Genomic DNA, 27,675 nt, shown 5'->3' with positions numbered 1-27,675 from the left:
CGCAGACATTTCATGTACAAGACTTATATAACGCGGACAAAGTGTCTCTCGCTCCTTCCCTCCCTTGGCCTCTCTGTAGATGCTCTGTGCATAAGTAAGATTAATTAAATAAATAGTAAAAGTTTTAAATCATTTTCCAGCACTAGATTCATTTGAAAGCCCATGGAAAATGATTTTTAACTTTCCCCACAAAGATTTTTAATTGTTCCAGACCACAATAGATGAAGGCCTACTTGATACTTTTATAATCATGTGATAGTTGTGTCCTGTGCTGCAAACCTTTAAACCTCTGCAGCTCCAGTGCTGTGCAAAAACATTAATATACAGCTCTGCTATTTATTTCATTTTTCATCTACATGTTGTGCAGCTGCATATTTTACATCTCTATTGTGTATTGCCAGTCAGCCTGTAAATACCGAAATATGAATTTTTGTTCATATCGCCCAGCCCTAATGCCTCTAGTAGAAACACCCTTAAACATGTACTTTCTTGTGCCCACTTCACCACTAATTAGACCTGTCAATGATGAATTCGGCAAAGAAGGAGTGCCATTTAACCAACTGTGTCATATTGGCGAGGTTCTCCAACAGAGCAGCTGTCATTACGCATGGCTGTGGCTACGTGTAGTGTCCACACTATTAATTCATCATGTTTCTGCAGACCATCATCTTGATAAAATCTCAATCATCATCATCATTATTAAACATCAGAGGGATGATTAATAATTCATTCATACAGCGCTGATGTGGAAACACATTTTACAAAGTGCTTTGCAGTTCAGGATAAAATTACACAATCATTAACGGGGAGATGATGGCTCAAATGTAAATATTAGGAATCTCTGTTCTTGTCTGTTTCCCAGATTGCAGAGTTGCTGTTGCAACATGGTGCTGACATCAACATCAGCGACAAGCAGGGCAGGACCCTACTCATGGTGGCAGCCTGCGAGGGTCACCTGAGCACCGTGGAGTTTCTGCTTTCTAAAGGTGAGCTACGACAACATCCCCGCCACACAACATTAAGTCACATTCACCAGGAAATTAGAAGGCAGTGAATAGTCATTAGCTGTTTTAAATGAGTGTGTTAATGAGAAGTGTTTAACGACTTGTTTGTCTCCAAGGTGCATCTTTGACTTCGATGGACAAGGAGGGACTGACACCTCTGAGCTGGGCATGTTTAAAAGGACACAAGAATGTAGTGCAGTTTTTGGTGGAGAAAGGAGCGGTCATCGACCACACGGACAAAAACGGACGAACTCCGCTGGACCTCGCTGCTTTCTATGGAGACGCGGAGATTGTAAGTGAAATTAGTTTAACAGCCCACTACACACACATTTAGCTTTAACTGAGAGCGTCCCTGTGCCATTATTGAACACACACTGTTCTGCGTTAGGCCAGCTCATGACTGTCAACACAGAGTGTCAGAGTTTTTTTAACTGTTGCTGCTCTCCTCATGTAGGTCCAGTATTTGGTGGAGAGAGGAGCAGTGATAGAGCATGTGGACTACAGTGGGATGAGGCCTCTGGATCGGGCCATAGGCTGTCGGAACACGTCGGTGGTGGTGACTCTGCTGAAGAAAGGGGCCAAGCTGGGTAAGCACAACACTTGGAAAAAAAACACTCTGACCTGGTTTAAAACCTACTGGAAACGTAGAGCTTTTCGTTGACGTACATGTATGTAGCTTCGTGTGCAGTTACTGGGTGCTGTCAGATAGTTACTCCTGTGGTCTCCAGAAACTGCCCTTGGTCTGCTGAGCTCTTTCACGTCTCAGTAAACACACCGAGACTTTCAGTATTTTGTTTTGCCTCTGTGTCGGGCTTGTTTCTGTCTTGCTCAGTATCTCGTGGTACTAAGAATAAGATCAGGCTAATTTTGTGGAATGTTGTGGAAAAACCCTGTTTCCATTCCTGCTTTTCACTCAGTGTTCAGCTGTGTGTGTGTGTGTGTGTGTACGCTCACTCTCACTGGTATGTAAGTGTGTGTGTGTCATTCCTCTTCTCCCTCGTGTGCTGGTTGGCTAATTTAAGAATGTGACTTATCACCTAAATGACATTCATAGAGCTATCTGGGTCTGCGGCTTATCTCTAGTGCACTCTGCTGTCTCAGAAAAAAAAAAAAAAATTAGTAATGGGTAGAACCCATCAATTTTCTTTCAGCACAGTTAACACTCTGCATGCATTTAGTGCTGAAAAAGGCCATTTCAAGTATAATTGTATATTGTCACATGACACTCTAACACTTTTTCCTTTCACTACTAATGACTACCCTTGCTGTTGCATGACCTCTTTTCTCTTCACTCTCTCCCTTACTCTTTAACTGCCTTCAATAAACTAAGGCTACAGAACGTCACCTTACGATCGATCAGGTACAATCTTTAGGTAACTTTACCTTGTACCAATTTCCAGAGAATACAGTGACCATCTGTTGGCACCAATAACAACAACATAACACGCCTCTACCTCTCTCTCCTTCCCCTCTGCACCCACAGGGAACGCTGCTTGGGCGATGGCTACTTCCAAGCCTGATATCCTGATCATCCTCCTGCAGAAGCTGATGGAGGAGGGGAACCTGCTTTACAAGGTAACGTGCAACTGGCAATGAAATTACAGAAGCCCCTTTTACACTGCCTGCTCAGGGCAGGAATGTTGCGCGGTTATTCCACCATGCTGTTGAATTAATGAATGAATTTTGAAAAAGAAAACATTAAAAAACAAACAAGACAAAGATAATAGTGTCTGAAAAGGAGTAGGCAGAAGTAAAACTTTTGAACCTACCCCTTTCTTACATTTCTTCTTTTAACTCATCATTTCAACAAATTCCCAAATATATTTACAACTAATATTTACAACTATCCCCAGTCCATTTACTACCACGCTGTTCCATGCTGATGTTGTCCGGGTTTTAGGAGCATTCTTTGGACATGTATACACATGAAAAATGCATCTCAGTTGGGGTTTTTATTGCAGTTTGTGACACACAGCCTCTTACATGTTTAAGATCAGCTCTGGGCATCGTCATGGATGTGTTGTACTAGGGTTGTGCCGATGGGCCATCCGATCAACAATCAGCGATAGAAGGGTTGTTTCACGATGTCTTTTTTTAAATGACGATGTAATCGCAAGGTGTGGGGGGGAGACAGCGCGTGTGGCACATGCTGACAAGATCGAGGCTGAACGAGGCTGAGTGAGAGCAGACAGAGGGAGGCTGCTTAGTGAGAGAGCGGGAGGGGGGGGAGATCAACACCTCCGCCCGCTCGACACTAACGCGCATGTCGTGGAGCGGTGAACAAACCAAACAACACAATGTCAGGAGAAATTGAAAAGATAGGCCGTCTATGTAAAGTCAACTTGCTAATTAAGGAGCCATTTTATAAAGCTGCTCAAACGCCAAAGAGGCTATAAATGAACGTTTCAGACACTCTACAAGGAAGAAGGAGGACGTCCTCTTCTCTCCTTGCCACGGCGACGCGTAATGACCGAATATTTGTGGAACATTCATCATCATTAGCCATGTAAACAGCCTAGCAGGAATATTGAGTATTAAAACAAAGGAATAGAAGAAGAAAAATATTGTTTGCATGTAAACGCAGTCAACAAGGTCTTGAGCTCCTAACCCTTCAAGCACAAGATCAACCACCATATAACAGGGAGGGTAAATAATTGTTATTGTTTATAAAGCGTTACCTGATGCGTATATTTTATGTCACTTTAGTGGTCGATCTGATGCTATCTGAAATCACCAGCGTTGTTTGGTTCTGTATAAAAAAAGCAAAGCCAGCATAATGAAGCTGTGTTTGTCGTGGCACTATTGTGGGATCTCTGTGTAAAAAGGGCTGTACTGTCACTGTAAAGAGCACTTTCCTGTCTTAATGAAATGTTCCTGAAACTGCCCAGTTGTACTAAAAGACAGAAATATAGCGCGAGTCATTATCAGATGATGTCATGTTTTCATATAGAAGTGAAAAAAGCACTGGAGAATATAATTTAGCTCAGCACAACAATGAAGTGATTACACCCCCCCCCCTTTTTTTAGCTGAGTTAAATGTAGAAAATGAATAGACGTGTACGTTCTGCACCACTTAGCAAAGGAGCCATGATCGATGCCTGACATTTAACAGATTTAGTTTGTGGCATAAAAGGACAAACGTGTCAGGTGTTGGATGTGTGTGTGTGTGTATGTGTGTGTTATTTGCCTGTGTGTTGTATGAGTGATTGATGAGAGGGGAAGGTTTGAGCTGGAGAGCAGCTATTGTGGGAGTATCTGGTGAATACCTCTGCCCTGCTTCCCACCCCCCCACATTTTTCCTTCTGGTTCTGTCCTCTTCCTCACTGCATGTTTGCCCTCCATGTGTCCTCCAGAAAGGGAAGATGAAGGAGGCAGCCCAGAGGTACCAGTACGCCCTGAGGAAGTTTCCTAGAGAAGGCTTTGGCGATGACCTGAAGGCATTTAAAGACCTGAGGGTCTCTCTGTATCTCAATCTCTCCCGCTGTCGCAGAAAAACCAATGTAAGCCTCTCAAGAGACACTCCACTCTTTTTTCCTTTGTTCCTCAGTGTGTGCTGTATTTTTAGTGTGATCCTTTAATGACTTTAAATAAGGTTTTCACTCACAGGAGTTTTATTTGTCAGTGAGTGATGAATATCATGGGGCATCATTAAATGGATATTTAGTGAAGAGTAGACTTTTTTTTTTTTTTCTGGAAAGTATCCCCAATTGTTTTGAAATGTTTCAGACAAAAAGATAAATCTGTGACTAGGACTCCAGCATGAGAAATGATTTGAGCATGTGTGGGCAGGGGAAGCTTGTTAGTGTTCAGATGGTAGCAGGGAGGAGGTGGGGAGAAAGCTACAAGCACACTGGGCAGTGGACTCAATCTCCTCAAATATTCTTGTGAAACACTTCCTGCATGTGTGTGCTCACTCAGAGTTTAAGTGTGCCGAGCAGTTTCCTCTGAGTTTTCACCCAGTGTTTCAAAAGGAGAGTTCAGATTATTTGAAGTGGGGTTGTATGAGGTGCTCATCCATAGTCGGTGTATTACATTCAATAGATGTCTCGACGCACCTGGTTTGAACCCTTAAAATGCTGAAGTCACACAATAACACAAACTAACTAACTGGTTGAAGCAGCAGCAGACCAGCAGCTCCTGTGTTATGCAAGGTAAAATTACTGTTTTTGTCAATGGGGTCTGGCTTTGAAGAGAGCGTAGATTACAGCTTCAGTTTCCTGTTGGAAGGGGCTGTCTGATGGCCAGGTAAAGAAGTGAGAATATTCTAAATATGGCGTACACTTGCAGCAGTACATCGGTTAGCTTTTGTGGTGGTACTTCTGCCTCCTTCTCTAGGCTTGGGGTGTGCCGACCGCCATCCAAGGCAGGTAATGTACCTGTGACAGATATAACAGATGTATAACCTGTACACATATAACCCCACTTAAAAAATCTAAACTATCCCTTTAACAGAATAATGAAATAAGTTCACTAAAGCAAGGCTGTTGTGTCTTTGACTTTCTGGGTAATTGTTTTTTTTTCAGAAAAGCTCTTCATAAACATCTTAGTCTAGTCATAAGTCTGGCAGGAAGATTTTTGTAGCGAGCCAGCTGTTGTGATGTAATTATATGCTGCAAGTTAGCAGGAGAAGCGAGACAAGATTGTCTGCTGTGTGTTTACTCAGCACCTGGGGGGCTTTTTATCATTTCAAGAAGGTAGCATAAATGCTGGAGAGATGTAGCATGGGTCAAATTCAGCCATTACTTAGTCTGAAAAATTGTTTTGTCCTCAAAGGAATAATAAGACCTAACAAGTAACATGGATGAAATATGCTAACTGTATATTTTGAAATGCTTATTTCTGTGATTAGCCATGTGTGATTAAATCTCAACTGGTTGAGTAGTTTATTGATTCTTCTCTCTTTTGTAGGATTTTGGGATGGCTGAGGAGTTTGCAACAAAAGCACTGGAGCTGAAACCCAAATCCTATGAGGCCTACTATGCCCGTGCAAGAGCTAAAAGAAGCAGCAGGTAAACTATTAAGCACAGCTCCAGACCAGCCCCTGTGGTTATTAGTGGTGAAATATATGGTCTGGATCAGGTAACAATGTTTCTCTTCACCCTTTCTCCAACCATAGGCAGTTTACTGCAGCCCTGGCTGACCTGCATGAAGCAGCCAAGCTGTGCCCCAATAATCGGGAAATCCGTCGTTTGCTGGCTCGAGTCGAGGACGAGTGTAAACAGATGCAGCGCACCCAAACTAAGGGAGGGCTTGCTGGGGCTGCAGCTGCTTCCAGCCAGGCGTCAGGAGGCCATGAGTCTGACCATGAACAAGATGAAGGACAGGAGGACCCTTCAGAGCACAGCCTTGCCAGGAGTGTGGAAGGACAAAGAGACATCCTGGAAGAGGAGGAAGAAGAGGAGGAGGAAGCCTCGCTGCACGATAGGACAACTGAAGCCTGCTGGTCACAGAACAGTTACTCCTACAACAGAGTCTTACCCTCTGAGCCTGTCAGCAACAGTTTGGGACATCAAAGTCAGAGCCCCAGCTCACCCCCAGGCCCCAGCAGGCTTCCTCCGCACCGGTACCCTCGAGAGCACCGGGAAGCACTGGCCCAACAGGGCTTGGTCCTGCAGCCCACCAAGCAGGCCCAGATAGTCAAGACCAACCAGCATATGAGCGCCATGTCAGTTGGGGGAGGAGCCGTAGGGGGCCGCGTGGCAGGGGCCAAATCTCAGTACGCTCCCTCCAGTCCCTTACCAAGCCGACACATGTCCAGTATGCTGAAGCCAGGCCCGGGCATCGACATCAGCCCTCTGCCACCCCCAGCTGATGAGCCTGTATACGGGAACCGCATGCCGCTGGCAGCAGCCTCCACCTCCATGGGTCACAGTTGTGAAATTGAGAGCCTCCATTCCTCACAGGCTTCTTACTCCTCCTGCAGCAGCTCCAAGGGACTGGGGCAAGACAGGTTGTCTGCCCACTCTGCATCCTCCCTGGATGGGTTGGCCTGCTCTGGTCCCGGGCCACAAGGGAACCACACTGACCAAGGGAAGGAGGGGATGTCCGGTGCAACAGGATCACAGGGCGGAGGCAGCAGCAGCAGCATGCGCGTGTCCAGTTCCACCAGCAGCCTGGCATCAAGCAGCAGTCTATCAGACAGCGGCAAGCTGGGCCCCGATGTCCGCACCAAGATCTCTGACAAAACAAAGCACAGCCAACAGGCCAGTTCTGCCACAGAGTACAAACCCAGACCCTTCATGGGCATCACTGACAAGACAGCACGCTTTCACCAACAGCTCCAACAGCAGCAGCAGCAAATCCAACAGCAGCAACATCACGGCTTACAGAGTCACCCGAGCCTGCAGGCTGCCGGACGCAGCTGGCTCAACCATTCATCTGATGGCCTGGTGTGTCACAACATGTCAGCAATGGGCCTGCTGCCCGTCGACTGTGAGCTGCCTTACGCCAAATCGGTGAGCACTTACCAGGAGCAGCACAAACCTCCACCACCTCAGGGTGCTATGGCAATGAGTAGCTTACAAAATGGCATGCACGCCAAGGAATTCACAGAGAAGTTCTGCCAAGCCGCCAACTGTTACAAAGAGTCCAAGCCAGCACTGGCGATGCCGCACACGTTCATGGACAGTAAGCCCAAGCAGCCTGGCCTGGCCCGAGATAATCCTGCCATTCACGTAGCTTCAATGAAACCAAAGCGATCATTTATAGAGTCGAATGTGTAGAGATGTTTGTTTTATCTCTCCAACAGTCCACAACGCACACACGCGATAGCAAAAACCTAACGTGAGGAGTTGTGTTAAGTTTTTTAACCGACCCTAAACAGAAGAGTCTCACTTTTAAGCCTTGTAAGAAGTGTAGCTTGCAAGCTGTTTGTTTTCCTGTGTGAATACAGACTGCAGGCAGTGTACTGAATGCTCCAAATTTTTCTCCTCCCAACCTGTCGCTTGTGGCTGTCAGCTTCTGTTACATGACAACATGTCCGCCGTCATTCAGCCAAGCTGGAGACTTTGCACTGAAAAGAAGTATTTTGGACATGTACTGTAAAGTCCTCATCAACGCAACGGCGACAGTGAGCACTTTATACACACTTAGGCCGCTCAAGTGCTTAAACAACTTATTCAGTTACAGCATAATGTTATTACAGAAGAGTTTGAGTGAATGAAATGAGGTTTGAACTGTGTTCATGACGTCCATGGTGCTGAGAGGAGACATAAGAGAGTTCTCAGTGAAGGTGTAAGAAAGTCTAAAAGGACGGGGCATTCTGTGTTTTACGAAGGATGTTATAGATCCTCTTGTGTATATTATATAAATATGTATTTTTCCTTCTTTTCAGTGAAGATCTATGTTAAGTGTATTTACAAGTTCAGACTTGTGTATTTTGAGTTTTATGCACAATGTTGTTTAAATGGTGTTAAAGGTTCTAAAAAAGCATTTGTTCAATGTGTTTGTACATTATATAAAATCACCATTAACAATGAATTGAAACCCTTTCTGTATCTGCTTGTTGTTGCCGTCTAGTTTAATTTATTTACAGCGCCAATGGCTTGGTTAATTGTAAAAGCAATATATTTTATATAGTTATTTTTGCACAGCTAATAAGACATTTAATGATTCTCAATAATGTTGAGTTTAAGTGTATGCTACAATTGCAGTTTATATTACAGAGGAAAAGAAAAAATATCTATAAAAACAGAAATGGTTTTGGGGCACAGGGCCATCAGCTCTATTTTAATATGTACGTTAAAAGCAATTGTTGCCATGTTTTCAGTATTGTGAGCTTTATTAGCTGTGATCACATACTGTAATAGAACATTACTGCCATAGCCACCATGGGAGAGAGAAATAAAGACCCACTGAGGAAAAACTATCAGGTCTGCTGACTTTTATTCTAAAACACAGGGCTGCCTAAGTTGAGATGACATTTAATAATTACCATGAGCCTGAGCAGGAGTCTGAGAGTCGTACAGCCAGTTGGTTGCTGCCAAAAAGCCCCAGGTAGTGTTATGTATCAGCAAAGTGAGTCTAAGATTTGCTGAACAGCGGCCTCTGTGGCTTCAAATGGCAATTACAGGATATTAAATTTTCCATTCATATCTGGTGAGGTACAGTGTGTTTATTTTTCTGTCTTACATGTGGGATACAAGCAACAGAAGAGAACAGTGATTCTCAAGATTACAGAGCATTATCTAGTTAGCTAACATTAGCCACTGTTTGCTACTGGTGATAATGTTTATATTAAGAGTAGAGCTATGTTTTATAGAAAGTGTGAAAGTACATCAGGCTGTGTGTGTGACTGGGGGAACCATCTTGTGAGGTACGCAGTTTGTTGTGTGTAAGTATATGCACTCAGTCCAAAAATGAGATAGTTTACAATGTGGGGTATGTGAGTGGAGATAGTGCACCTGCACACGACGTGATTTTGGCAAGTAGGACATGCTCCTGGGCCAACATTGCAATCAACCAGTCACAGCCCTCTGACATCAGTGTGCTGCTCCTGTTCTTCTTTCAAAATTCCTTTGTGTTTCTTCAGAGCTAAGCTTCAAAAATGAAGTTAGTAAAATTAAACACAAACCTTAAAAGCTGCTGCAGGGTTAGTGAGTTAGCTTGCTAAGTAGGTCAGCTATGCTAACAAGTACGCTTGCTATTAGGCTCGAATATTTGCAAGTTAGCTTACTAACTAGGAAGGCTATATATATATTTATGCTAATGAGCAAGCTTGCCAATAGACTAGAATATTGTTCACTAACAAAGAGTGTGGATAATATTTTTCAATTGCAAATACCTGTGATTAACACATTCTCCCTCCTTTTTTTAATAACCTTTTAAAAACTTACCTGTTAGCATAGCCTACCTAGTTAGCAAGCTAACTCACTAACCATGCAGTAGCTAATAAGGTTTTTGTTCAATGTTACTGAGGATTTTATTTAATTGTGCCAACTTCAATTTCGAAAACTAGCTTAGCTCTGGAGAAGCACAAAGGGATTTTGAAAGAACAGGAGCAGCATACTGACAGAGGGCTGTGATTGGTTGATTGCCATGTTGGCCCAGGAACATGATGTGGGATGTTGATCCAGGAGCACGACCTACTTGGCAAAAATTACATCATGTGTGCACCTGCGTCTAAGTTGTTTAACATGATTAGTTTGTCCAAATCGGGTTGCTTGACCACAGCGTGTACCTCACAAGATGCCGCCCCAGTCCATAGAATTGAACATGACCTGATGTCAACTTTACATTCTCTGTTTCTCATGAATTTAAGTTTAGCATTTTTAAGAGATAGATTGTGTAATATTTCTTCTTTAAAAAGTTAAATTGTCTCACTTTAACTCAATAATTAAGGTGAGATTATGTAACTGTTGATTAAACAGCAGCCGCTGTGGCCATAAGGGAATATTATGGGATAACAGTAGATGCAAAAATTTAAGTTAACAGCAGCTTAAGTGGAGAACAGTCATACGTAAGTAAGTTACACATCAGTTTCTATCTTCAGTGTGACAACATTAGCCGATATGAGCTACAGTGAGTGTGCTGAACAGTCAAATAGAAGAAAAATGTGATATTTCTACAGTCAAAAGTTACATAGTGTTGCTTTAAGTGACAGCGTCTTTAAATATACGATACAATATCTTGAAATTAACAGGTATGTAAATATTTTGCTGAAGAGGACCATTTTCTAGGTAAATATCCGTTAACTTCTCTTATCTCTTCTGTTTCTCTAACCAGTAGTGCTATTTATCAGTCAGCTTGTGGTGCTCAAAGCGCCCAAAAAATACATTTGAAAAACTCAACAGTTATGTCTCTTTCCAGAAATCATGACTGGTTACTCAGGATAATCCAGACTTTGTTGTGAGCAGTTTCATATAGGATCTATTTTCTTCATACTCAACTACACCCGTCAACTGTGTAACTGCGCAGAAGGAAGCGTGTACCTAACTGCTAGCTCACCTAGCCCCACTGAGCTAGTTAACGTTACAGCTCAGCCAAGAAGGACGCCATTAATGCTTACATGTGGTGCTGTGATGAGTACGAGACTCTTATCCATGAGTAGATGCACACCTCCTTCTGCGCAACAATACATTTAGTGGGTGTAGTTCGGCAGAAAGAAAATAGCTCCTTGATGAAACTGCTCACAACAAGGTCTGTGGATTATCTTGAGTATCCAGGTCATGATTTCTGTAAGAGACATTACTGTTGAGTTTTTCAAATGTATTTTTTTGGCGCTTTGAGCACCACAAGCTGAGTGCCATCTAGTTCCATTATATTAGAGAGAAGGCAGACATCTCTACGGCCAATATTTCAAGCACTCCCAAAATCAAAATAGGCAATTTTGATTTTGGGGTGTCTCTTAAATAGTGATTGCCTCCAGTGATAATAAGAGCACTTGTTATCAGGTGAGCAGCTCCTGTGTTGTTGTAAAGTACCTGTTGAGTTGGATCCTGACAAACAAACTGAGCCAAGCTGCTGTCTACTGGCTTGACTTCCATCGTGTTATTGCCATCTTCAGAGATCTGTTGGGGGTGAGGAGTGTGGTCTGGAGGAGCAGATTCGTCATGGGGCTGGTTTTGTTGTTGCCCCTGATCCAGCTCTCGATTGATTCTCGCTCATAGGAATACCCATCTGTGGAGCAGAGAAATATTTTGGCACTTAATATACATACTAAGATAATAATCTGTTGGACATGTTTTTAGTGTTTGTCGTCTAACCTGCAGCAATGACTGGATCCTTCATCAGCTCTCTGGTGATTGGACACAGAAACTCATCTGGGGCCTCTGAACCGCTCTGCTCTGCCTTCAAGGCCTCGATCTTCCTCAGGAGACGACCGCGGAGGCCCACAGACTCTGAGAAACCAACACACTGTTCGATATGACCGGTAGATTACATCACACGCAGTGCCATGTCTTGAAACACTTAAAACTTGAGTGAAGCAGAGATTGTTTGTATCCATTAATTATCATCAAAGACTACATATTTCACATAAACCAGCTCAAATCCATTTTATGTTAATTCCACAGTGTTTCTTGTGTGCAGCTGAATCAGTGAGGTGACAGACACTCGACAGACTGACTTTGTCCTCTCTCTGGTCTCTCAGATAAAACAAAGGCAGGAATAAATCTGGACCTCCATTCAATCAATCTGTGCTGCGACACAAAGAGCCAGACACGCTCACTGTGTGATGACAGCTTCACAACTCAGGCAAGGTGTCTCCCCCGAAGAGTTTGTGTGGGCTGTAGTTCAAAAGTTAACATCACTCATTCTACTAAAGAATTCAAACTTTTAAAAACAGGCCCAAAAGAGGAAACTGCAGCTGCACGTCTCTGCCCGCTGACAGCAGCCTTTGAATTTGTCACCTGCAGATTTTACCACCAGCTACAAAAGGGGGGAGGACCTATACAGCCACTCGTAATTAGCAATGTGTCCGTATATAGTGGTGGACAGAGACACAGGCTGCTGTCGGGTAGTCTTTTCTGCTGAGGAGGTGAAATGACCAGGAAGTATCTAAGTGGCAGTCATGATAAGAGCTGGTCAAATTAAATGTAAAAGGAAAGATACTTCAATGCTTCCTTTCTTATCTCCTTTAACAGAGCACACCGGACCTACAAAAGGAAAGGAGATAATGCCGTTCCAAAACTGCTTGTGGCAACAACACTGAAAGTGACACGTCAATATTATCAGCCGTCACATAATTACGCAGCCGTGTGTAAGTGCCGTCAGATTCTCTTAGCATTCAGTTATCTTTTCCTAAGTCCTCATGATTTCTCCTTCACATCTTTCCTGGACCTTACGCCTTTTCAATCGAGGTCAAGAAAAAGTGTTTGGGAAAAGACATAGGATGTAACAGTTTCGGTCACAGTGAAAAGGAGCAGCTTTGGTTACATTTTCTGGCCTGCATTCTGAAATCCTAGAGATTTTGTCTCGTACATTGTTTTTACTTGGAAATAACATTATTTCAGTGTTGAGCCATGGGATGGTCTGTAAATATGTTAGAGCATAGGAATAAAGATAAAAAAGAGAACTAGAGCCTAGATTAGGTTAAGAGATCTTAGGCACACGTGCCAGTAGCTTTAGTAATGGCACACTAGGAATAAGTATGCATGAGAGTTTTTTGGAAATATAAAAGTGCTATCTCATCTGCATGCCAAATTACCTCTTTCACAGCCATTGTTATCACAGCCACACTCATTCCACAAAGACCCTCTGATTGGTCGTTGCCTTCTAGGAAAAACAATAATGCTCGAAGCGGGCTCTGTAGACGAAAGCAGGACTGCTAGCTAAGAAAGCTTAAGTGAAGGTTCGGCGTTTCAGCCCTCATAAACAGAAGAGTGGGGTTTTGTGTGTCAGAAAGACCGTACTGTGTGTACTTAAAGTCTGGAAAATGTTTGCTGGACATTGGGAAAAATGGGTCAACTACGTAAAACCCCGCAGGCCTTGTTTTATTTTCACAAATCATTGAGTATATTGAGGAAAAGATCACTCCTTAACTGTTCATAGTTTAGCTCTTGTTATTTTTGGTTTTTATTTTATTTTGTCATTTTTTTCTTTTGCTTTGCATATGTGCCTCTGAAAAGCCCACTATGGGACCTGTGACAAACATGAACATCTGGTGTACACATACAGTTAAGGTTTAATGTTAAATGCCAATGAAAAGTAAATTACAAAAAAAAGAAAATGTTGTTTGCCAAACTTTAAGTGTTAAATGCCATTTTTAGACCGTATGCGAGAAAACTTTAAATGTGTTTTGTCCAGGTATAGAATGCAAGCAAATACCTTTAAAGTCTTTACCACTACAAGCAACAAGGTGTTGCACTGCGAACTGCTGAAGCCATTAACTGACGGCAAACATATTAGGGCCCTGGCACACCAGGCTGGTTAAAGGAGGCTTTCCTCTGTAGCTCAGAGGATTTGTTTAATGGCTGACCAAACAAAGACACTAAAATCGAGAATGAAAGACATTGCGATGTTAGCCAGAAGAGCTGAACGACGCATCAAAGAAATGGCAGAAAACGTTAGAGTCAAAGAAGCATCGGTATTTAGCATCACACTTGATTAAAGCATGGATGAAAATGATATACCAAGTTTGGCAGTCGAGGCAAGATACAGGTGAGGTCATAAAGTGGAGCATTTTGAGGAGTGAGGGATTGACATTATACTGATAAGGCACATAAATTAAGAAAATTTAAAAATGGCACTTCATATCAAAATGGTTGCCAGCTCCTGGCCTAGATAATCCCTCTCAGATGCACTAATCCATCCATTTCCTGTCTGTAATTCATTTATGTCTCTATGATACTTTGAAATATTGCAAGATGTGTCTATTAGTTTCAAACTGCAGGAAAGTTTGAGAGAGGTTAATAATTCTACCAAACTGAGTTTTTTTTACATACTTTAACTTCCTCCAGGATAAGGAATTAATTGAGTCACCATTTGCATTTTAATGGCTGAGACAAAAGCAGAATTAAATATTGAATAAATTAAAACAGTTTTTTTTATTGACTTTCTTTTGCCAGAGGCACGATTTTAGACACACTGAAGTCACGACACCTAAATAAAACTCTGAAATGTTTTCAATTTGTCTCTTATTTTGTGTGGTCAGTTAACAAAACACCAACTTTTTGAGTCTGTTTAGACCTGGTGTTAACATGTGTTTTAGGTGATCCGGTCACAAGAGGACAGTGCTAAATCTAAGTGTAAACGGCCATCAAGACTGTTGTGATCTGGTCACTGAAACTGCTTACAGAGCTGGTCTGAGACACATTTGACCACATATCTATTGTAGTATTAACACTAATGGGTGCTGATGCATCCCCGCCAAGGACTACATCATAGGTTCAGGATGTGGTGGTTGACTTGGTGACAGTACGCCAAACGCTTTACAAATTACTTCTTTTATGTCGAGTTGGACGAAGTGTTGTATGACCATTCCTTGTTTTGCTCTATGAAAGGAGTAGTGTTGCACGGTATACTGGTACCAACGGTAAACCGTGGTACTAAAACACCACGGTACATATGATACCATAATGTTGGAGTACCGTAGTACTACGGTACCTCACGGTAACACTACTGTGGGATAAGTTCAAAGTCTAATCGCAAGAGGGTGAGTGTCCATGCGCCGTCCAATAACGGCACCCGCTGGCCAATAACAGCGCAAGCTGGCCACCTGGCACTCAATATGCTGCTGCAGTGGTTTGTTTTCCAGTGACATTTCAGGTATAAGCTGAGCTATTGAGTATCTTTGAGCAGTGGAAGGTATTATTTATCTATTTCTACTTGTAGGCTAGATTTGTTTACATATGCTACAGTGATTTGTTTTCCACAGAGCTCTACGGTGCGAGCATTTTACTTGCATTTGCGACTAAAAATAGTTTTGTGCGAGCAAAAGAAATCATTCAGGAGCACGCTGTGTGAGTACAGATTGCAACCAGCAGCAGAAACGAAAGTCGAATCCTGCCGGTTGTGGGTTGAACGGGGGTCACAGACAGGAATACGGCTGAGCACTATGGCCACCGCAAGATTATGGCTTACCGGCGACAAAGAAGCCCGGCACCAGGTCCAATAATTTCCTCTTCGTTGGTGTCATAAGTACCTGAACAGCCGAGCTGTGGCGGCACACAGGTATGTGACGTGTCAGAGGAGAAACGAGCTGTTCACATTTCTCTCTTTGTGGCAGGTAACGGTCCACAAACCTCACCGCACTTTAGGGACTGTTCTTAACTTGTCAGAGAAGGAGGGTGGCTGGTTGATTTTTATTTTATGTATTTATTTTATTTTGATCCCCTCTATGTTAATCACTTATTAATGCTGTTTTTGAAGTATGAATAAGTCAGTAAGTAATTTATTCCATTGAAATATCATTGATGTATTATAGAAAAGTGATTTATCTTTTTATAAATGACAAAAGGCACATCATAATTTTTGCTGTGGTATCGTGATACTACTCAGAACCGTGATACTTTCACTGGTATCGTACCATGGGTCCCAGTTTTGGTACCGTGACAACACTAGAAAGGAGATATGTCAGATTCTGCTGACAACGATATCTCCAGCTGTTCTGACACAACTGCTAACACGGCTAGCAACATGCTACAGAGCAGCTAGCAAAAGCGTGGACATAATAACTTTGCATGGGGCAGTAACGAAGCCTGAGCATAAGTGGTCCGCTGGAGATGCATGATAGGGACAGGTGTGAATAGCAATGGCTTGGCTGTACACTTGTGTTCAGATCAGTGAAACGCTTGTTAATACCAGGTCTAAACAGGCTCTTTGTGAGCCAAGTAAAGCTTCACTGTTTTCAGTTTTGTAACAATGCATTTTTCAGATAATCCAGGGGCTTTTTAAAGTTTTTCAGCCTAAAAAAAGAATTAATAGAATTTCCTCAAGTTTATCTTAAAACTTCTAAATCACCAACTTTGGAGATTTGTAGTTTTCATGGTGGAAATTAGTCCTCCATACTGCCACAAATAAACCTCTGTTGCTAATATATTAGCCCAAAATTAGTTGAAATATAATATATTGAGTCCAACAAATACACTCACTGGCCACTTTATTAGGTACACCTGTTCAACTGCGCAACACAAACAGTCAATGAGTCAATCATGTGGCAGCGGCTCAATGCATTTAGGCATGTAGACATGGTCAAGACGAGCTGCTGAAGTTCAAACCGAGCATCAGAATGGGGAAGAAAGGTGATTTAAGTGACTTTGAACGTGGCATGGCTTTTGGTGCCAGTATTTCAGAAACTGTTGATCTACTGGGATTTTCACACACAACCATCTCTAGGGTTTACAGAGGATGGTCCGAAAAAAAATATCCAGTGAGCGAAAATGCCTTGTTGTTGCCAGAGGTCAGAGGAGAATGGCCAGACTGGTTCAAGATGATAGAAAGGCAACATTAACTCAAATAACCACTCGTTACAACCACGGTATGCAGAAGACCACACCGGGTGCCACTCCTGCCAGCTAAGAACNAACAACATGAAAGCATGGATCCATCCTGCCTTGTATCAAGGGTTCAGGCTGGTGGTGGTGGTGTAATGGTGTGGGGGATATTTTCTTGGCACACTTTGGGCCCCTTAGTACCAACTGAGCATCGTTTAAACACCACAGCCTACCTGAGTATTGTTGCTGACCTTGTTGAATCTATACCACAAAGAATTAAGGCCGTTCTAAAGAGAAAAGGGGTCCAACCCAGTACTAGCAAGGTGTACCTAATAAAGTGGCTGGTGAGTGTAGCTGAATCAGTATTTTACATATCCACCAATGCAGGAGGTAATCTCCCCCATGTTGCTGAAAAAACCCAGTTTCCCAGAAAAAAATACCACAGACATGATGACCTCAGCATGCTGAGTGGTCGCTACAGTCCTGGATGAGGGAATAAAGAGAGTTTCTGAGCTGTGCTGAGGTTCGTCATTGATTCACATGTGCTGAGAACGCTTAATAAACCATCTGGTTTTAGGTTAGACTTAATTACTTTGGAAATGATGTCAACAATGCCAGAACAAAAAGGGATGATTTTTGGAAGATGTGGTGAAACTACAGTCTGGTTTAAAGCTGCATGTGCTGACTAACACATAAGGGGGAGGCTGGGGATACATTTTGTGTAGTTTTGATTGAAAATTATTGAATCTGGGGAGTACTTTAAATTGAATTAAACTCCCCTCTGTATCTATTCAAATGCTCATAACCCATATGTCATGATGTACAGGGGCCTCAATGCACTCAGTGCCCTCAAAAGTCAGTAGTTAACCCAGCAGATGCAGCCGTGGAGGCTTGCTGTCGCAATCATACATACTTTGAATCCTACGGGGAAAGTGATGTTGCTCAATCAAACTGTCTTCTCTCAATGAAACACGTTGAACCTATTAAGTCCCCCGATTCATCCAATAAATTACTCTTAGATAGAAAAACTGCACTTAAGAGCGCTATAGGGTTTAAGATTTCCATAAGTTCCCACATTTTTCAAGAGGGCACAAGCCATTAGTACTATACTGTCCACTTTACATTTAGATTGATAATTTGATGAGACGCTACAATAAAACCGCAGAATGAGGCTGTCTCCACAGAGATATACTGAATTATATCCGAGAGGAACTTTTTTTTTTTCCCTCCGCTCACTCAAAGATTCATGAATATTTCATTAAGTAAAGTGCGCTGGAATCTAATTTGCTGTGTGTGTGTGTGTGTGTGTGCTGTGTAAGTGAGTGTGTGTCTATGCACTCATTTACACCAACAGCATGCATGGAAAATGATAGTTGTTGGTTGCACAGCCCAAAAAGGACAGGAAATGTGGCAATCTGCTGTTTCCTCTGTCCTCGTTCTGTGGTAATGATGAGCTGTCCTCCATACTAACTACATGGGAAAGAGATGTTCAGTCCATAGGACATGCTGTGCATAGCTGAGCAGCACGCACAACAAAGTTGGCTTTACTGTTTGTTTTTTTTACCTTGTCAACTTCTGTTCAATTAAAGCAAACATAACAACAGCCAGGAGGGCGTTTTTACCGTGATTAAGGGTGGGACTGTGATGCAGCTAGTTACATGATTACAGTTGGTGCAAAGTACCGTAATCAGAGTAAAGACAGCTTTTCTGGGCATTATGGCACTCACGCAGTGTGTCAACTGTCTGCTCAAATTCCACTCAAAACTGTGTGTGTAAATAAAAATTCAAGACGTGCTTAGCTAAAACTACCATCATTTAAATACTAATTAGAAGGCACCCGTACCAAGGAGACCAAATACAAGGTGAACAATCCCCTAACTTTGTTAATTTAACAGAAAATAATTAAATTTTAATCTGTAGAGAAAGTGTGTGTGTGCATCATGCATATTTCTGACAGAGAACTCTGCAGTCATAATAAGGAATTAAAAAATAAGGTGACTAATAAAATCTTAATATAATATTGATTTAGACTTTAGCAAGTTTCACTACTTGTACATACATAACATGTACATACATAACATGTCAGTCTAAGGTGCTTTTGTAAATTAATCATTTATTAATAGAAATATTATTAATATTTCTCAGTGCTTGTGTCCTTGTTTTATCCTGTATTGTTCTGTTTCCATATCAGCTCTGAGTGGCTCCAGCTATGTGCAAGTTCTCTCCTAAGTTAAGTTGTAGAGTCAACACTAGAGACTTAGCTCAGCTACCGAAACTGGTTGCACCACGACTACTTGGGGAATAACTGAAGTCATAACTAAGGTAAGTAGACAATCATCTCCTTCTAGCTGGCGCCTGAGAATGTGTATCTCAAGGGATAACTGGCATAAATGCCGCAAGACCAGTGGTAAATGCAAGCCCTACCACAAGGAAAGGAAGTATGAGCTCCGGGACCCTCCCGCGAAATACAAAAGCCCCGTTTCCACCAAGTATAGTACGGTTCAGTTAAGTATGCTTTTTTTCCGTTTCCACTGCGAAATGTTGTGAATGGTACCTATGGAACCATTCCACGAGCGCGGCGTTTGACTGTGCATAACAGCAGTCTTTTGATGGTCATTTACACACTGTCCATAACAATAACTATGACAGGTAACAAACTGCGTCAGGCTCAGGTCAGGTTCGGACTTAAAAATCATAAAGTCTGTCGGGTTCGGGCCGGGCTTGGTTATAACTGTCTCGGACTCAGGTCGGATTTGGTCAGGAAAATGTGGCCCGAGCTGCGCTCTAGTGTGCTGACCTGTATTTGCGTGCACATGTCTGTGTGTGTGTGTGTGTGCGCGCGCACATCGATAAGAACCAAGACCCTGGTAAAGAAATGCATCGTCCTCTTTAACAGCCTTCCCTACAGGCAGTGGCATGAGTCCTTTGGGACGCAAGAAAGGAGGAGGAGGAAGAGGTCCTGAACAAGAAGCGGTCAAAGAGGACCCAGAAGAAGTATGACGAGCCAAGATCAGCACCTCTAGACCTGACCAGTGCGGCAGGGCAGACGGCTATATCCTGGACGGCAACAAGTTCGGGTTCTACCTGAGGAAGATCAAGGCCAAGACAGGCAAATAGATGTACGGCAGTTTGATACATCAATAAAATACAAACAACAACAACAACAAAAAAAAGAAAAGAAAAAAAAAGTAGGCAATCAGCGATCAAAAGATAAGTGCACATTAGCTGTTTGGCTGGCCTAAACCACTTGGCATTGTGGCACATCATTGTAAGCTGGATCGATACTGAAATATCACATCAATAAATTAGTTCTCTACTGGATTACTGTGTTGTCAAATGCTGCATGCCATTTTAATGAAAAGATGATGCTGAGCATAATTATATTTTAGGATTTATACCCACCCAAGTGGCATGTGTCACTGTTTAGTTGTTACTGGTGGCGCAACCGCTTTTATTTTAGTAATGCATGAATCACAACTTAGTAATCCTTTTTATTATAGCTTGGTTAGGTTTGAACTTTGAACAGCTGGTGTAACAGGCTGCAATAGTCTAAACTAAATCATAGATTATCTTTCTGCTGGTTGATGATGATGATTGAAATGTAACTGCCAATTATGGCTGAATTAGGCATGCTAAAGATAATGATGTTGACATTTGTACATTGTTACTGTACTGTAGTGTTTCTGCTTAAACACTGGTGTCCATCCACTGCAGGGTGAGGTGTTTTCTGGCTGCAGTTTGTACAGTGACTTTCCACACAGACCTTGGACGACCCTGAATGGACTAATCTTATTTTCAGAGGGATTATCATTGTTTGTGACGTAAAGGTCATCCTGTGGGGTACTGTCCTCACAGCGTGATTTGTGATTGTATAAGCAGATAGAAACGCTGCAGCTTCACGTCCCTAAATCAGATCACTGTTTGGGGAAGAGTTGCGGAGGGGAAAAATAAATCATGGGAATCGATAAAAAAAGCGGCTTATATCATGCTATCCAATTGAAGCTTGTCATGTTTTAGGATCAAACGGTAAATCCCCACAAAAACACAGAGTCCCAGTGTCCCTGTGAGTGTATGTGGACTGTTAACTAATGTACGTGACTGTGTTTCATATTCCATTCTCACCAATTCCCAGCTCTGCTACCGTTTCCTTGTTCAGCTGGCTGAGCTCTGCTCCGTCAATATCGTTGGCTTTAAAGATGCTGACGAGCTCCTGCAGTCCTTCCTCACAAAGCCAAGTGTGCACATCCTCCTCTGACCAATCAGCAACCAGCAGCCTGGAGTGACCCGGCAACTTCCTTCCTGCGAAACACAACAGGAAGGGAGGAAGTGCTCTGCTATTATACCCCCACCATCTCCTGCAGCAAAACGTATCTGATGCAAACAAACAATTTCCCTCACACTCACACACAGAGGAGGACACACTCCCTCTGTGCTGATATGGGAGTGAAGATTACTTTCCTGATAACACACAAATACACACACAGATCCTTGACCTCAGATACAAGCACGTGATCTACCAAAGAAAAGAAACCCAGAGTTGTGTTAGTTCAGATTGTGCCAGCATGCAGCTCATCAACCTTCACGCGACACAATGTTAGTGAGCGGCCATCATTTATCATACGCAGCCCAGACAAACTGGCCTGTTGTGCGCCGGCCCCGTTAATGACACCTCGCAGCAGCCTCATGGTTCCCATCGCCCATCATTATCCCTATGAAGGATAACCCTGAAGATTGGGAGGTGTTGCTCATTACCACGCTAACTACATTTTAGGTCCCCCCCACCACCTCTCCCTACGTCTGCCATCCTAAACAATTTATAATCAATGCATATTTTTTTCCACAACAGATTGGGGTCTTGGAGGCCAAAATATGTTTTGATAAGAACATGAATGCGCCTGGGAATTATTTATGTTTTGCTACTGAAAAAAAGACACTCCTCACTTAAATTGTACCCTGTCCTGTGGCTGCACTGCATTCTGGTCTACTGAGGCTTCAGAGAAACTGGCATCTCTGTTTGACTCATTTATTTGTATAAGATTGCTGAATGGCATGACAGCACTTGACAGGTAAGAATTTTCTCTTGGATGGGGGAGAACGGGTTTGGTTGTCACACTGTTAACATTCATTTGAATCCCTCAAACTGTGTCCATAATAGATTCCTTTTCAAGATGTTAGGGAAGCCTAAAGTGTCAGGTAGGGACAGTGTGACCTTACTCTCCTTAAGCTGTTCTGTTCAAAAGATATGGACTGTCAAATACACCTTGTGCACTTGTGACAACCAATCTGAATTTGTCATTAATATAGAACAACCTAACATCTCCTTTATCAAGAGAGAATAAACAGAAAAAAATACTAATGCATTTTTATCCTTATGGAACAATATAAAGAACAATATGTGTGACAACTAACTCCAACTGGGACTTTTTTCTATCCACTAAGCTAATAACAAGAAAAAAACTTAACTGTACCTCTAATAATTGACCCCTCACTAAGTCCCGCCCCCAGACACAGACTGGCAAATCATAACGTAGCATCGGGTCGGCTCAGACCAGGGTCTGACAACAACTCAGCTGTGCTCCATTGACTGGACTCTAACTCAATCAAATTAGATTTCCTTCGTTTTTGGGCTGGTTTTGTGGATTTGGAGCTAAATGTTGTGCTTGGGGCAATGATACTCGTTACCTGGAGAGGTTGGAAAAAGATACATGTTTCTTCCCTGTTCCAAAACCAAAATCAATCCCTGAAAAGTGTAGGGTTAGCTAGCTAGCTACTGAAGATATAGTCTACTGAATGTATACACATGCTGCGTTTGCTTTTTAATGACTATAACAGTGAAAGAAATACAGACCCTGCTGTACAGGAACCAGTGAAGGGAGGCAGGGAAACTTTGCTGACATTCAACCAGCTGTGTGTCAAAGCATTGTGCTCAGATGAACATTGTTTGGCTTTCCCTGGAAATCCCTACTTGTCTGGCAGTGGCACGGGGGCAAAGCCAAACACCGTTCATCTGCACACACTGTGATGCCACACAGCTGGTTCAATATCAGCAAAGTCTCCCTTTATATTATTTGTCTCCTGTGATGATCAGCAGTGATGTGGTGGTTCACTTTTACACTGTGATCTGTAGCCTATAGCTTTAGCTTCTATCTTTGTCTTTTTAACCTGTTGTTGCTGCTGCTGCTATCCTTCAAACACAGACTGTAGACCCCTCTGTCTGCTTCTCTCTGGAATCACTATTTTATTTTTCCAAATATATGATAATATTTCTTCAGGGAGTGCAGTTAGTTGCAGTGTGGGCTCCATGCTTACTCTGACAGCTTGTCAGAACAACACAAAGGGGCGGGGCTTAGCGAAAGGTGCTGTATTATAAACTGTTAGCTGCTATGCTAAACCTGGCTCGTAAAACGTCATTAACTAAAGCTAGCTGTGTTGCATTAGACGTGAGACACGTGCCCGGACTTCCCTGAATGAGTGCGAGCTTCACTATCTGGGGGCGGTTAACTCACCGACCGTCCACCGTTCTCACCGTTCTCGCTCCTCGCGACCACCTCGCTCGGGCCCGAGGACTCCGCCGGACACCCAACGGGTGCCGCTCCGTCGGACCAGTCGGCCGGCCAACTCCTTCTTCTTCGTGGTAATTCAGAATAAACATGAATAATTTGTGGTGTTTCTTTCTAAGTCTCTTTTGTCTTCATAATTGTCTTGACTCCGGCGTCTTCGTCGTCTCCGTCGTTGCATGCCCGCTCAGTTCAGTAACGTTAGCTTGCCTGGCTCTCGCTCCAGGTGTAGCTAATAACGGCTAATTACTCATTACCACCAACCGCCAAGTGTGACGTCACTGCAGACCCTGCCTCCTACCTCCTGCCTAAACCGCATCCACAAGACATTCATTACACTACCATAACAAGCTATCATAACAAAACCAACTGTGTAAATGCTCAGAGAGGAAACAGAGAGGAGCCGTATATTTACATTTTGGCCCCCGGAAATGTTCCAGGCTATGACGCCAATTTTTTGTAGTGGTCAAACAGTGTAATTACACCGTCACGTGATTCCCTGCGGCCAATAAAGACTTTTCCCACTGACTTACATGGCGAAAGACAGTTGAGCCCAATTCCAAAAGACTCAAGCCCTGAACCATCACTGACTTAACTGACGTCAGCTGTAAGTGATTGAGTGTGAGAGTCTGAAAGGGCTCCGGATGCTATAAATAGGAATGGGACAGCAGTTATCCCCCTCTCTACAAAATGTTATTGACACTGGCGGCTCTGGGCTTGATCATTTATCGGTTATTGTCAGCATATATTCCACACACAAAGAATATATATCTATAGATAGATCTATCTATCTATCTATCGATCTATCAATCTATCGATATATCGATATATATAGATATAGATATATATTCTTTGTGTGTGGAATATAACCACTGGTATTCCTCTGACTTCATGTGTGTTTATGTACCATCTTAAATCCTTGTTAATGTAATGTTTCATTGTTTGTCTATCTGTTTTTTTGGCTATCCTTCCATAACATTACCGTTTGCATATCTACCGACTGTGTTTTCGGGGTTTTTTTATAACACTTCCGGTGTTCCGAGGGCACAACGCTATGAACTGTGGGTAATTTCCTTACCGTAAGTCCGCATCGATGCTAACCTACGGTAAGGGGGCATAAAGGGCTCACTCACTGACTCACTGACTTGACGATTTGACAATGGGACAGCCCTCACACACTCGCACTTCACATGAACGTGCCTCTAAGTCAGTGAGTCTGTAAGGGATCGGATTGGAATTGGGCCTTGGTAATCAGTGGATACATTTTTTGAGTCCTCTTTTCAAGCCCTGCTGACTTGTTTCACTATCAGTTTCATCCATTTAGTCCAATATCATTTGGAGAGTGTAGAAGAGCAGCACGATTGATTCATTTTGTCACTATTTAAGTTAACAGAGCACTAAACAGGAAGCGGAAGTCTATAGTGTGCCTGCCGATGATTCCCAGAACATTCTGGTAATTTTATACCCAGCAGCTGAAGCGTTTTGGCTTCATGTGCCACTGAGCAACTTTAATAGAATGAATGGGGTCCCACCTCCAACACTGTATCCAGGTCTCTTTATACATCCATGGTCAAATGCCTTTTTCCTAAAACGATCCTCTGAGGCCAGATTTGTTCTCATGTGTCAGCTCTACGCAGAGCCTATGCCATAGCCTAAGTCGCTGTGAGCATTTATACTTGTGTGGTGTTATGTCTGTGTCTGCAGTTACACCTCCAAAACACTAGTTGGCAGTGGGGTTTCTGTAAAGTGCTGTAAAGTTTAGTTGATTCAAAACACACCCAAAACACACATTAAATTTGGCTTAATAACGAAAATATTAAACACAAGAACACAACTTGGCTTCACTATAACTCACAGCATTCACAGACAAAGCACTTGTCTTTTGCTGGACACATTTTCCCCACACATACAACATGCTAATATTTTTAGCACAAGCCTATGGCATTTTACACTGTATGAATTAGCCAAGTGGCTAGCAGACTTTTCCTCTACTCGTATATAGTTACATTTCTGGGGAGGTGCACGTCAGGCTACGATGTAGGGTACAGTGTAGGCGTCAACCCAGAGCTTACATTGTAGGTACGGCGTAGATTCGATGCAGAAGTATAAATCCCGCTTAAGTTACCTCTGACCCCAATTATGTAAATTTTACTACCAACAGTTTTTTTCAGCAGAAATGAGTTCTAATGAATGTGACAACCAACCCTGATCTCTCCTAATAAACATGTTGACATGCTGATGTATAGCAGGCCATCTTTACTTAGCTTAGGGTGTTTCTATGCTAACATTAGCACCAAAGGCTAAGTAAAATTGCTTAAAAAGTGATTTTCCTTTTTTTGGCAGGAGTAAAACTATGCAAACAGAAATCCTGCCCCCAGCTACACTGAATGGAAATATCCACTTACTGGGTCTGCACGGCAGTGAGCGGAGTAACACCACCTCCTCTCTGCAGCCCTGGCTGATAGAGTGTGGAGTCTCCCAGTCTAGGAGGCTGAGTCATGGAATCGCTGTGCCAAAAAGCATGAAACCTCACAGAGCTTCACTGCAGACTGGGACGCCTCAGACTGCAGTGTTTAATTACTTGGACAGATGCACACATGACGCTCTCTTCATCATCCATCCATCCATTTTCTGCTGTTTATCTGGGGCAGGGTCACAGTGGCAACAGGCTAAGCGAGGTAGTCCAGACGTCCCTCTGGCCAACATTGTTTTCCTGCTCCTCCTGGACGATCCTGAGCCAGATGAGATAAATAATCTCTCTAGCATGTTCTTGGTCTACCCTGGGGTCTCGTCATCATCTCCATTATTCACAGGATTAGTCTAGAGATAGTCTGTTTTTCTTATTGTCAACAAACCCCATGAATAGACCAAAACCAGCAGTGAATTGATTCCAGCAAGCAGTTAATGTCTGATAGCTTACTCCACTGAGCCATAGACCTCAACTGTTGTCCAAAAATCACATTACATCTGCACTGCGTGACTGGTTCCTTCATAACTTCCTGCTGCTACAAATACTCACCAGCATGCCTGTTGGTATAAGTCCACAGCTAAAAATAGTCCCTAACAAATGCACTATTTACCTAACTGCCAAAATATCACTGTAGGTTTATGAAGCACTGAAAGCTTTAGAGCCAAAATACATGTCTGACCTGCTGAGACATCATGACCCATCCAGACTGGCTGACCCTGCACACATACACAGCTGTTTCCAATCACTTTGGCTGAACGGACTTTTAGTCAGGTTAAAGTTGAGTGGAGTTTTACTGGGAGTCACTTGACATCGCCAAACTCTGCTCACCAATAAAAATGATAAAACGGTAGGTTGTCCTGCCCTAGACAGGTGCAACAAAACTAAACTAACAGGAGAGTGAAGGAGGTGTCAGTCAAAACAAGTTTGTAGAGAAGAGGTCTAATTAAACAACGTTAAGTGCAAACACCTGTGCGGGTAGACTGTGGGTGTGTTCTTCTCATTTATTTAACCAGGAGGTCCCATTGAGATTGAAAATCTCTTTTACAAGAGATATGGCCGAGGTAGCAGCCAATCAAAACACATTTAAAATGCATTAAAAGTACAACATGTAATACAAAAATCTACGCTAAAACAACAACTATTCAAACATAGTGGCCTCTCAAGAAAAACAAGCACGTCTCCGTCACCACATTCTTTATGGTGTCCTTAAATTCATCCGTGGATATAAGTGTTTCTAATTTTAAATCTTTTTGAAGATTGTTCCATGTCCATGGTGCACAGTAGGAGAATGCAGTTTTCCCCCAGACCTGTTAAAACCCGTGAACAGATTCATGCGGGAACTATTTGTAGGAACTATTTTCTTTCTGCCGAACAACACCTGCCAACCTTATCACCGTGCAGAAAGAGGCGTGCATCTACTCATGGACGAGAGGTTTGTGCTAGCAACACTGGGCTAGCTAACATTACAGCTCAGCTGAGGACGCCATTATTGTTTACATCAGTGGTTCCTAACTAGTAAAGCTAAATGGTCCAGATTTCACCTTAGTCATGAGTTCAAGGTCCACACAGTTTAATGCATTCAGCATCATACTTGTGTTTGTCCCATGTCGTCGAGCTATTTTTAGGGTGACCATATTTTGATTTCCAAAAAAGAGGGCACTCGGCCGGCCACGACATAGCCTACTTAAATGATACTCGCAGTTTACTCAAAGATGCCTTATAATTTTAATATATTTCAAATTTATATGTATGGATAGAAAATTCAGTTATAT

At 42.7% G+C, this 27,675-nt stretch overlaps 2 protein-coding genes across 4 annotated transcripts in view; one reads left to right on the top strand and one right to left on the bottom strand.

Annotated features, from left to right (window-relative positions):
• Positions 1 to 8,870, top strand: part of tanc1b (tetratricopeptide repeat, ankyrin repeat and coiled-coil containing 1b) — a 127,982-nt gene extending 119,112 nt beyond the window's left edge. For all 3 annotated transcript variants that reach the window (XM_050048129.1, XM_050048128.1, XM_050048127.1), the window contains 7 exons: positions 863 to 986; positions 1,121 to 1,296; positions 1,459 to 1,591; positions 2,488 to 2,579; positions 4,358 to 4,504; positions 5,913 to 6,013; positions 6,121 to 8,870. In XM_050048129.1, coding sequence (XP_049904086.1) covers positions 863 to 986; positions 1,121 to 1,296; positions 1,459 to 1,591; positions 2,488 to 2,579; positions 4,358 to 4,504; positions 5,913 to 6,013; positions 6,121 to 7,726 — 2,379 coding nt within the window. In that variant the 3' untranslated portion in view covers positions 7,727 to 8,870. The remainder of the gene's footprint in view (positions 1 to 862; positions 987 to 1,120; positions 1,297 to 1,458; positions 1,592 to 2,487; positions 2,580 to 4,357; positions 4,505 to 5,912; positions 6,014 to 6,120) is intronic.
• Positions 8,871 to 9,099: 229 nt separating this feature from the next.
• The window catches only part of LOC126392640 (WD repeat, SAM and U-box domain-containing protein 1-like), a 29,228-nt gene continuing 10,652 nt past the window's right edge, over positions 9,100 to 27,675 (bottom strand). Inside the window, exons 9-11 of the mRNA XM_050048130.1 lie at positions 20,999 to 21,175; positions 11,708 to 11,842; positions 9,100 to 11,621 (exon numbers count right to left, since the gene is read on the bottom strand). Coding sequence (XP_049904087.1) covers positions 11,470 to 11,621; positions 11,708 to 11,842; positions 20,999 to 21,175 — 464 coding nt within the window. The 3' untranslated portion in view covers positions 9,100 to 11,469. The remainder of the gene's footprint in view (positions 11,622 to 11,707; positions 11,843 to 20,998; positions 21,176 to 27,675) is intronic.

Source organism: Epinephelus moara, chromosome 7 (genome assembly GCF_006386435.1).
Source record: "Epinephelus moara isolate mb chromosome 7, YSFRI_EMoa_1.0, whole genome shotgun sequence".
Classification (NCBI taxonomy): domain Eukaryota; kingdom Metazoa; phylum Chordata; class Actinopteri; order Perciformes; family Serranidae; genus Epinephelus; species Epinephelus moara.
This window is presented reverse-complemented; position numbering and strand designations above follow the sequence as displayed.